This window comes from Bicyclus anynana, chromosome 7 (genome assembly GCF_947172395.1).
Source record: "Bicyclus anynana chromosome 7, ilBicAnyn1.1, whole genome shotgun sequence".
NCBI classification, from domain to species: domain Eukaryota; kingdom Metazoa; phylum Arthropoda; class Insecta; order Lepidoptera; family Nymphalidae; genus Bicyclus; species Bicyclus anynana.
In genome coordinates, this window is record NC_069089.1 from 9,990,262 (window position 1) to 10,002,482 (window position 12,221).

At 32.2% G+C, this 12,221-nt stretch overlaps 1 protein-coding gene across 1 annotated transcript; it reads left to right on the top strand.

Annotated features, from left to right (window-relative positions):
• Positions 1–4,504: 4,504 nt before the first annotated feature.
• On the top strand, positions 4,505–12,084 carry LOC112055651 (band 4.1-like protein 5). Its single transcript, XM_024095843.2, has 2 exons — positions 4,505–4,786; positions 8,183–12,084. Exon 2 carries the CDS (start codon positions 8,201–8,203, stop codon positions 10,196–10,198), a length of 1,998 nt encoding a protein of 665 aa, XP_023951611.1. The 5' UTR covers positions 4,505–4,786; positions 8,183–8,200; the 3' UTR covers positions 10,199–12,084.
• The last annotated feature ends 137 nt before the right edge of the window (positions 12,085–12,221 follow it).

The window sequence follows — 12,221 nt, forward strand, 5'->3', positions numbered from 1 at the left end:
GATCAAAATTAAAAAGGTGCAGACATAAACTTGTTAAAGTTTTTCTGCGCACCCTTCGCCGTTGACAATACTGTAATTAAATCTACTACTATATAATACTCTAATTCTAATCTACTATGAACTTAAAAATAATTAAAATTTAGAAAGTGAAATCTAATTTTACAATTAAAAATACACATAATACATAAAATCACTACGTTTAACTTAAAAAACAATAATTAGAAACAAAATGTAAACAAAAACAGAAAAGGTGGGTATGAAGTGAATAAAACTGACATCTGAGTGATATTTGTATATACAGGCTGTTCATACTATAATTGGTAATATTTATGTTACTCATATTTATTAGTGATAAGTTTTAGATAATACTCTTTTAATTTTTGTTTTATATTTCTTATGGTTAGAATGTCTTTTAATGACTTAGGAAGCTGATTAATTAAATTAGGAATAACATAATTAAGTTTTCTTTTTCCGTAAAGGTTATTATAGTTAGGTAAGAGTAGTTTTATTTTATCAAGTCTTCGTGCTGAATAAGTTTTCGATTTTTTTATTAAATTTTCTGTGAAATAATGTTCAATCAATAAAGATAGTTCAACTTTTTCATGTACAGGAATAATTTTACAATATGCGAATAATTGTCGATAGTCATTTTGGAACATGTTTTTAATTTTATTTGGAACCAGTTCTTTTAAAATACGCAACTGCAGGGAAAATACATGATCAAGGTGAGTTTTAAATGTTCTACCGTAGCTTGATAAGCCATACGATATAATTGATTCAACCAAAGATTTGTACAGTAATAATAGTATGGTATTTTACCTTTAATTAAGTGAAATTTTGCCAGTATTCCTCTTAATTTATCACATACATACATACATTTGATATCGGTTCCTGCTGCAATTATACATGTGTCATCTGCGAACTGATAGATATCACATTTTTTGATCAGATTAGGTAGATAATTAACATATGAGACGTAATGCAAGGGTCCCAGTACTGAACCCTGCGCTGTGCCTTCAGTCACCTGTACTGGAAAACTATCTGCATTATTGACTCTTACTTGGTATGATCTTTTATGGAGATAATTTTCACACCAATTAAGGAGTTTGTCGCCGATGCCACAATCACTAAGACTTTGCAACAGTTTATCGTGTCTGAGAGTGTCGAAAGCCTTGCTGTAGTCAATAAAGACGACCAGAACATGTTTTTTGTTATTTATGTGGTCATATATCTTATCTGTAAATGCTGAAAGCAATTGTGTGGTATTTTTTTGTGGTTGAAAGCCATATTGTTTAGCTGATAATATGTTATTGCTTCTGTAAAAATTATGGATTTGTTCGCTTAAAAACTTTTCTACCACCTTGTCAATGGTGGGCAAAATAGTTATTGGTCTGTAATTATCAAATTCCACGCGACTGCCTTTTTTATATATTGGCCTGACAATGCCAGTTTTTAAAAGAGGGGGATATATGCCAGTAACTACGCTAGTGTTTATTAAATGTGCAAGAACTCCTTTGATTTTTTCACATAACATTTTTATATCTATAGCTCTTATTCTATCAATTCCTGGAGCTTTATTACTATTCAAGGATTTTATAATTGTTTCTACAGATTTAGAGTCAGCTGGTCTATAACGCATACTAACATTCGCTGAGTGTTTGAAAGAAGATCTGTCCAGCAAGGGTATAGAACATTTAGGTATTATTTGTGTTACACTATTCTTAAACGTATTCGCAAAACTATCTGATATATTTTTTGAAGTGTTACCAGGATTACAGAAAGAGCTTAACAAAACTTCATCAACAGAACATTTAATTTTACCGGTTAATCTATTAAGGATCTCCCACATTTTTTTTAGATTATATTTATTTGAAATAATATCTGCCCTTGTATGATTATTTTTGGTATTTAGAATTAACTTGTTTGCGTAGTTTCTTGCTTTATTGTATTTTTGTTTTAAAATTAAATTATTGGTGTTTTTTATCCATTGTTGAAATAAGTTATCTCTAAATTCACAAGCATTTATAATTTTCTTCGTAATCCAGTTGTTGTTATTGCGAATATTATTCGAATTTACTTTAATTCTGTATTCAGATTTACTATAACATTCTAAAAAAGTTTCGTGTATTTTGTTGTATATATTAATAGGACATGTCATATTACACATAGATTCCCAATCCACTTGGTCCAATAATGTGAACACCTTCTCATTATTTAAACGTAATTTAAACTCATTTACTGGGACACCCTGTGTTCGAGCGCCGACGCAAGCGAGTACAACAGCCCGGTGATCAGCTAGTTTAGTACCGAGTGATGCAGTATAGAGGTCGAGTGTGCGGGATCGCGCGTAAATGTGGTCTATGCACGATTTAGTTAATATTCCATTTGATAATTCAATTCTCGTATGCGCTGTGATTCCACACAAAAGGCCAAAACTGTGTAACATGTTATTATATTTATGTTTTATAGGATTATCAAGTTTCAGGTTAATATTTATATCTCCTAGTAAGTATAAATCAGTGTTTTTAGGGTATTTTTCAATAATTGATGTAATTTCGTAAATAAATAAGTTTTTACTTGAGTTAGGAGGACGGTAAACGGCACAAATGTTCGCAGTGTATTTTGTGTTAGTTGTTATTGAGAAAAATATACTTTCAGAGTGTAAAGTTTTCGTGTTTTTAATGTTATATTTATGCTTGTCACTTACATATACAATAATACCACCACCTTTTCGGTTCCTTCTTAAAGCTGTAAACATTTGGTAGCCCTGAATATGATACAGACAGCTAATGTTATCTGAAATGTTAGCTTCAGTAAGTATAACAATATCAATACATTTATTTGAACATGTTATACATTGTTCTAGAGCGTAGAAATTTTTTATGAGAGATCGGATATTAAAATGAATACACAGTAGGTCCATATTATTTTTATGAGGTACATTCATTATGAAATCATTAATATTAATACAGTCTGTGATCTCAGTAATTTCATCTTGCAAAATTGAGTCCATATTAAAGAAATAATTTTAAATAAAAGTTGTTTAAGAATAAAAACGCCTTAAACTACCTGATTTGTAATGGAATGTACATCCTTTAGGGTTCTTAAAGTAAAAATTTTTGAACTTTCATCCTTACGTGCTTTAACAAATCCGTTTTTAAACCATACATACTTGAACTTCTGTTTAATTTTAAGCTCTTGTTTCGCCTGCCAAAATATCGACTTATTAGTTTTTGTCATAGCTTCTCTTATGTATACAATGGCATTGTTATTACGTTCGGAGGGGCATATGTCAGCAACTGTAATTTTGCCGGATTTTGCTGCCGTAATCCATTTTTCCTTCGCTGTCACGTCACATAGTTTGACCTTTATGATAGCTGGTTGTTCTTTTTTACCTTGCTGTCTTTGCGAACTTTTGATAGTTTCAAGAGGCTGATTAAATTTAACCGCTATTTTTTCCACCATTTTATCTACAGATTCCGTGGTTTGAAAGGGTACATTTGCAATTTCGACATAATTCTCAAGTTTTTCTTGTTCAATCTCTTGTAAACGTTGTTCGAGGGCTCCGACACGAGTTTCCAAATCATTATTTCTGTTTGATAGCTCCACATTTTTTCGTTCCAAAATTTTTATTGTTTGTTTGAACGCGTCCACACATTCTATTATTTCATCCAGTTTGGCGCCATAGAACTGTAAAGACTCATTAAATTCACGCATTTCACTTTTAATCGCCTTTTCGACCTCTTTAGATACGTTACTAAGAAGCTTCTTGGCATTAATTTGAACGGGTTCGTCTTCTTCGTTCTCTTCTGGGATAACTATGGATGAATTTCGCCGCGGCGATTCTCGTTGGCATTCCAGGCAAGTCCATTCCAGGCTGGAGGCCGCTTTAAGGGCGGCAATCTGCTTGTTAGTTAGACTGCTGCATCGTGTATTCAAATGAACAATCCTTTCACATTTACTGCACTCCAATCCAGGCATAGATTTTGAAATAATTTTATTACAAATATCACATTTCGACATTGTGGGTATTTGAGAAAATTTTTAACAACGTAACGCAAAAAGTGTGTTTAACTCACGACAGACTGTCAACGACTGAAATACATAGAATATTCGATTACTGATCGATGTTTGGCTGTTTCGTCAAAAGTATCGATTCTTTTTATAAAATGTTTTAATTACAAATTTGATAAAATTAAGGTTTAAATACTTTCATATGAAACGTTACTCCATCTTTTACTAAACTACAAGTTTATGCCATTTAACTACACAAACCAGAATTTTTAGGGAGCTCTTTACGCGACGAAAACGATTACAACAATGACAAACATCGATTCTATAGCAACAGTTTTTATAAACGCGTTAGATCATAGATTTTTGATCTTTGCCAGAGGGGTAACGGTTAGCGAGGCAGGTCCTGTTATTTAAATGGTCTAAGAAAACATTACAAAAGAAAGAACATTATAAAGCACAGAGTACAATTATAACTTTATAGTTTATTGGTGGTGGTGGTGAAGTGAATGGTGATTACATTACATTGTCTTTGGTCTATGTATTGATGTCAAGAGCAGTGAATGCATTTTTAATCTAAACTCTAACTAAATATTTAAAATATCTTGAAAAGAATTAATTAATTATAATGAAAGCTCGCCACTTACTTAATTCTAAATTATAATCTAACGAACTTTATCTATATGAATCGTGAGAAACTTCACTAATCTTTGGTGATCGATTGTTTGTTGAGTGTGCATTCAAGTTGCAAATAAGTGGATCACTCATTTATTTGGTACGTACCTATTTATTTAGCGTGTTGTATAGTATTTCTGTATATTAAAGTGTAATAAATTTGTAATAGGTAGGATTTATTCAAAAGTTTTACTCATTTATTTAAACTGTATCTTGTTCTCAATATTACTCAAGTGTGCTCATAAAAAATATAAATATAGTCAAGTACAAGTATTAACCAATGAATTTTGTAAGCATATCAACAAATTACTAAATTTATAAATTAACTACCCCTTAGCAATGAATTTACTGTAGCTTAGTATGTTATTGGGAAGTTATTTTGATTTAGAATACCATATGCCACTTTGTAAAAACATTTATCATTATAAATGATTGCTTTAATATTCAGTTACAAACACATGTCCTTTAATAAGAAATCGTTTGAAAAGGACTTCACAAAATATTATATTTAATAGTAAATATTTTTATACATTACCTAAATGAAACTAAATTTACAGAAGCAGAATATCACAATGAAGTTATCTACCTATTAAGTGTAATATTTAATCACATGAATATATAGTTTATGTAAGGAACATTAAAATCTACCTCCAGATAAACAGAAATTAATTGTATTGTCATCTCTCCTTTTTTGTGTTTTGCCAAATAAAATCTTTCTTTCTTTCTTTCTTTCTTTCTCTTTTTGATAGCGTATCAGCATATTTAGGGAATAGGTCTGTCAAAATGTCATCTATGTATTTAACTCTGTTTGAGTGTGAGGTGTAGTTTCACACTCCACACCAATTTAAAACTCTTATTTAAAAATTTAATAATTCTTAAATAATAAATATGAGTGAGTATGTTTTCTCAGTATAGTCTAATTCACTTGTGCTCTTTAGTATAAAAAATTAGGAAATTTCCTGTTCTTTTTGAATCTCATGTCAAATTGGATATATCGTAAAAAGTTTTCGAGTTTTAAGTCAAAAACTGAAACTCTTTTATATTTTTAGTTAATTGTTTATAACTTTTGCAATTTTTGAGAGCGGGCCTCCAATTTTTTCAAAAACTATCTACATTCAATTCCGAATAAAATGACACCTTAACCATTTTTATAGGAGACGGAGCTGCAAGTAGCTGCTAGTTAGATATTAAGTACCATTTCAAATAGTGCAATTGATTAAGTCCAGTTGTGCCTATCACAAAACGAAGGGTACATGCATAAAACTGTACAAGGAAGGGTACATGTATGTAACTGAACTGAAAATTATCAACATCAGTTTTTTCAAGTTTTGGTTGACTCTCAGAGTTTATCCTAGTTCTCAATTTCAAACCTCCCCTTCTTATGAGTGAACAATTAAAAAAGAATTGGTCAAACTAATCAAGCCGTTTAGAGTTTTAGGCCTGCAAGCTAATTCACAAATTTTGACATAAGTTAGTTGACATGTACAAAATTGAGATTCTATTATCACCCAGTGCCTAATGGCAACCCTTGGTGGTTATCATACATACATTAATGACAGTTCTCAGTTGATTCAATGTTTTTTTTAATAAGTTGATAGTAAAGATCAAATTATAGCTTGGTAACTTCGTTCGTAACACTCTCGACGTTACGCGCGAGTCGGGGGGTATGTAGCGATGAATGAAAGGAATATTTAATAAGGAATTATTCTTCTATTAATTAATTACATTATTAGAAGAATAAGATTTATAAAAATAATGTTTGTAAATTTTTAATACTGTTATGTATTAACAAATGATTGTTAGTAAGAGTACTGCAACAAATGCATTTAACTTTTAAGTTGTGTATAACAAAAACTATTTGACTGAGCTGCATAAAAGCAATAGGTACTTAAACAGGTTTCTCACATTGTTTGAATGAATAGTAATAATTTAATGATAATGATCTCAACACCTTGCAACCTTGTAACACCACCAACATATACAAACTCTAGGCTGCCACTGATAGTTTCATAAAAGAAAGATATTTTATTGCCCAACTGCACTGATTCGGACTTCATAGAAGCAAAAATGCACTGTCTACCCTAAGGACTGATAACAAGTCCAAGTATTGGAGAAGAAATTTTTTATTTTGTACAATTTGCACATGTGATGCTTTCCCTTCTTAAAAACCTTGTGCACGCCACTGCTGACCTGTGGAACTCATGTGTCTTAGCTATATAGGTTAACCAATGGGAAAACAAGATTTTAGACTAATCCAGACTGACTTATACTATTACCATTTTAAAGAAAACTAATCTCAGCAATTTGAATTTATGGGCTAGATGGGCTAGAGTCTAGTTCAAAAATTCAAATTACTGAAATTCGTTTTCTTTCGCCTTTATACATCCTTAATTCCGCCCTGTTGCAATTACATTCTTAGCGGACATCTACTAACTTTATACTATCTCCATACCAAATTTCATCTTTGTATATGTCAAGTGGTTTTTGAGATTTTGTGAAGAGTGACCCTTTTGCTTTTTTATAAATGTATATAGATATTTTATCATCATATATTAAGGTATGTCATTGGTTGCATTTTAGAAACTGAAAGAAGTGTGGATTTCCATCCTTCTCCTAAGAAGTTAGCTCGCTTCCATCTTAGATTGCATCACTTACCATCAGGTGAGACTGTAGTCAAGGGCTAAGTTGTAAAGAATAAATAAATAACTATTAGGCCTACTGGCTTTAGGTCTATCACAAAAAACCTCTCTTTTGCTTGCTGAACAAATGTCCAAAATGAATTTAATTCTTAAGTTCATTATAATGCTATGTACCAAGGTTTTATTATACAATGAAATTAAAATCTTATTGAAATTGATTTATTCTTCAATGATGTTGCTGTTTAACATCTGATATATTATCACATTGTATATTTCCAATGACTCACACATATTATTAGTTCCATTAAATTCTGTTTTACTTAAATGTGTTTAAGGAAAAACTAGAAGTTCTCTGTTAGTGGACTGGTTAGCCTATGTGGGTGCTGGGTTATTGTCCAGGTTCATGCAATCAATTATTAAGTATGTCTTTCTGCCTACAAATTTACAGTAAATGCATAGGCTTAGCTTAGGAAGATATTGCTGTGTGAGAACAAGATACATCACCTATACATATCAATACATATCTAATAGTGATAGTTATGTTAAACATTGTCAAGAATCAAGCTAATTTTAGCGTTAGGCGTCACAGCCCTCAGTAATAAGAAATACGACGCAAGGAGGAGTGATAGTTACAGAGTCAAATATTGTTATCATTCTAAATTCCTTAGATCACCAACCTGCGCTGAAACAATATGATGTGCACTCCAAATCTGCACTGTTTAAGAATCAAATGATGATGATACTGAATTTTATTAGCCCTTGCTGTGGGCTTGTAAAATTGTGTGATCTTGATGAATAGTAAACTTTTTATCGACTGTTGCAAAAGCTGTGTAAATAATAGGTTTTGATCTTTACAGATCTAACTGAATACAACAATGCTACGGTTCCTTAGTAGAAGGGGGCGCTCTTCCAGCCAGACGCGCAACAAACAAAATCAAAAATCGTCTAACAACAAAAACCTGATACAATGTAAGGTAATGCTTCTTGATGATACTGATTTATCCATTAATCTGTCTAAAAAAGCTAGTGCTGGTGATCTCTATGAGCAAGTATTTTATTCTTTAGATTTGATAGAGAAGGATTACTTTGGTTTACAATTTACTGATACCAATAATGTTAAACATTGGCTAGATCCAACTAAAACCATCAAAAAGCAAGTGAAAATAGGACCACCATACACTTTAAGACTGAAAGTGAAATTTTATTCATCGGAACCTAATAACTTGAGAGAAGAATTGACAAGGTACCAGTTCTTTTTGCAATTAAAGAAAGACATTTTAGAGAGCAAATTAGAATGTCCACACTCTACAGCAGTAGAATTAGCTGCATTGGCTTTGCAGTCTGAACTTGGCGACTTCGATGAGTCTATACATACGCCGGCTACTGTATCAGAATTCCGATTCGTCCCTAATCAGAGTGAAGAGATGGAAATTGAAATATTGGATGAATTTAAAAAATGCAAGGGTCTTTCACCTGCTCAAGCAGAAGTTAACTATCTTAACAAGGCTAAGTGGCTTGAAATGTATGGTGTTGATATGCACATTGTTCTAGGCAAAGACGGGTGTGAGTATCATTTGGGGTTAACTCCTACAGGCATTCTCGTATTTGAAGGACCACAAAAAATAGGCTTATTTTTTTGGCCTAAAATAAGTAAGCTGGACTTTAAAAAGAAGAAGTTAACGTTAGTTGTTGTTGAAGATGACGACCAAGGTAGAGAACAGGAACACACATTCGTTTTCAGACTTCATAACGAAAAAGCCTGTAAACATCTTTGGAAATGTGCTGTAGAACATCACACTTTCTTCCGCTTACGTGCGCCTGTCAAAGGACCATCTGCAAGACAAAACTTCTTCAGAATGGGATCAAGATTTCAATATTCAGGTAAAACAGAGTATCAAACTACGCAACAAAATCGTGCACGTCGAACGGTTCAATTTGAAAGGCGACCTAGTCAACGATTCGCGAGGAGGCAAAGTCATGTCTTGCGAGAACGTGAAAAACAAACTACGGTTACAAAGCCTGATACTACCTCCCAACCTGAACCCAGTACATCAGCAGAACCTAACGCCCTAGTATCTGAAGCTGGTCTTGATACCTTATCGCGAAAAAGTAGCGCAAAATCTCAGAAATCTACTTTGATTGAAAGTGATAGTAGAGCTGTTGAAATAGGAGAACCCTCTACCAAGAAACTTGTAAGCGATGAAGGTTCCGATGATATACTTATTTCGAAAGATGATGCTATCAGTAACAAGGTTTTATTTAAAATGGATAAAGCTAATATTGAAGAAAAGAAGAGTAACTTGTCACAGTTAGTGATTAACAAACCATCTTGTAACTGTTCACCTGTTGCTGAATTCAATCCGCTGAATGATCTTCTTATGAGCTTAGTAAAAGAAAAATTAAACAGTGATGATTCAAAGAACGAGGTCAAAAAAGATCAATTGGACCAAGTCGATAACGAAGTACCGAACAACCAAACAAAATGCTATATGCCTTCTACTAAAAATCTTCCGCCAGGTCAGCTTAAATGCAATAACATACTAAAAGCTCGAGAAAGTGAAGTTAAAATTATCAACGAGTCAACCAACATTAATTTATCAATACCATCTACTCCATCACCGAAGATATTAAATGAAACCAATCCGAACAATTCGCAATATGTTTCGATAGTTGTGGTTGAACCTCCGCGGACTCAAACAAAAATGGCATCGCCAAAACCTGTAGAGAGAAACGAAGGTTTAGTTCCTAAATCTCAACCGATTTCATCTCTTTCACCATGGCTTGTCACTTCAGAACCAAGCTCACCATCTGGCATAGGAGAAAAGGAAATTACAATAATACATCGCAAGTCCGTTATTACTACACAACTTTAAAAAGCTGCTTTTGTGATACTTAATACTTGTGCACAGTTACAAATTGTTAAAAAAAATAATCGTTTTCTGATTTATTGTTTATCATGTATGAAAATTTTTATTTTTCATTCTTCAGTTGTATGTTGTAAAGTGTAATTGTGAATGTGATCTAAAGCGTGACGTGCTCCGAAATTACTAAGTAATTTCAGGTGTCAGTGATCGACGAGTGACATATTGTGCCTTATAGAATACAAATTGTTACATTTAGAGCAGTTAATAATAAAAGGAGTTGAGTATGCAAAATATCAGAAAAGAGTGCAGCTATGCTCAGACTTGTAAACCATTATCTAAAATTCTAAATGGCGTTTAAACTGGGAAGTTTATTTCTTTCAACGGACGTGTCTGACTCCTCTTTGTTTAACCATTGCTTTTTTAACATACCTACAAGCACTGAAAAATAAAACAGTAAATGAGCCCTCCCACTTATTAGTGTGACGACATTCTTCATATACCTCAAAACATCACTCATTAAGAGCGCGCAGCGCGTCGGTACGATATGGATAAAATTCGAAGCGCAAACGAGACGCCGAATTATGACTTTCACGTGAGTGAAAAGCACGGAGCGTTTGACGCGCGACGCAAATTTTATGACGTGAGCGCCAAAACCATTTTTACCTAATTCCAAGTAAATTAAACAACATAACGAAAAACAAAATGGCCATGTTCAAGATATATACCTAATTTTCTATACAAAACAAAAATTTAAGAAAATAAGTTTGCTTTTCCTGAGATTGAAAGCAAAATGTGAGCAAAACATGTATTTTTCAAAAAAATAATCTTTTGAGAAAAGTTTTACAAATTGTGTATTTTGTATAGTCATAACGAAGCTAACACTTTGAAATATCTTTTACCTAAATATCAGGCTCCTAACTTTTCCAGAATCTGAGATCCAGAACCATTTATAACCACCAAATTACATATTGCACACTCTTAATTCAATGACAGAAGCGAGTGTGTTGCTGCCTGCTCTTTTCTCGCTCCCCTCTAATGTAATATGCCGCACTAAGTATTTTGCAAACTCAACTCCATCTAGCTCTAAATCTAAGTCATTTTATTAATGTTGCATTTTCCATTTCACTTTTAAGTTTCGAAGGAAACCTAAAGTGAGATGCTTCACTTTTCTACTAATGTTATACATAAGCTCCTTATGCACGATTTATTCGATATTATATTCAATATGCATTCCCTAAATGTTGTGTTAAAAAGTTAGTAACTTAAGATATTTTCTTGGAGAATTCTCTTCAATTTCCATTTATTCCACACAGCGATAGTGAATTGTGTTACTTTATGTTTCACGTTAGGTATGTTCACGTTAGGAAAATTATAATTGAAACTTTTTCTGAAGTATTATTCTAAGAAATTAAAGATACTCATAATTTAATGCTATACAAGAAACAGATGATTTATTTATGTTTGAAATATATCTAACATTTATGGTAAAAAGGTATACATTAAGAAAGTCAGTAATGACTCGTGAGTAATTGCTTAAAAAATGTTTGCCTTTATATTTAGCATAGGTTTTGGTGGTGGTAACCAGTAAGCATGACAAAATAGATTTTTCAATATAAGCGCTATTAGGAGAATGATCAAAAAATATGTTTGACACATTTGTCTGTCAAAGTTGACTTTTCCATCAAGCAATGTTTGTTAAACAAAGTCGCAAATTATCAAATTATTTGACAAATTGTTTGATCGTTTGCAAAGCGCTTTTGACATGTATTTAGTCCCTTAATCCGAAAATTAACACTCTTGTTTAGTTTTTGTTTAAACCATATGATGTAATAATACGTTCTAAAACTATGACCAAGTAGATTTCAGGTCTATTAATATATATATGGAAAAAAATTTGAAAATGACATTGGATAAGGGGATAGTCATAGTACTTATAAATGTAGCATAGATTAGGTATTAATAAAATTATAGACCGTCCATAACTCATATCGAATATTTTTCTAACAATTTATATAATAATTAGTGAATATTA

Excerpts from the sequence above, each read along its gene's own strand:
- LOC112055651 (XM_024095843.2), top strand. The coding sequence starts at position 8,201 with ATGCTACGGTTCCTTAGTAGAAGGGGGCGCTCTTCCAGCCAGACGCGC.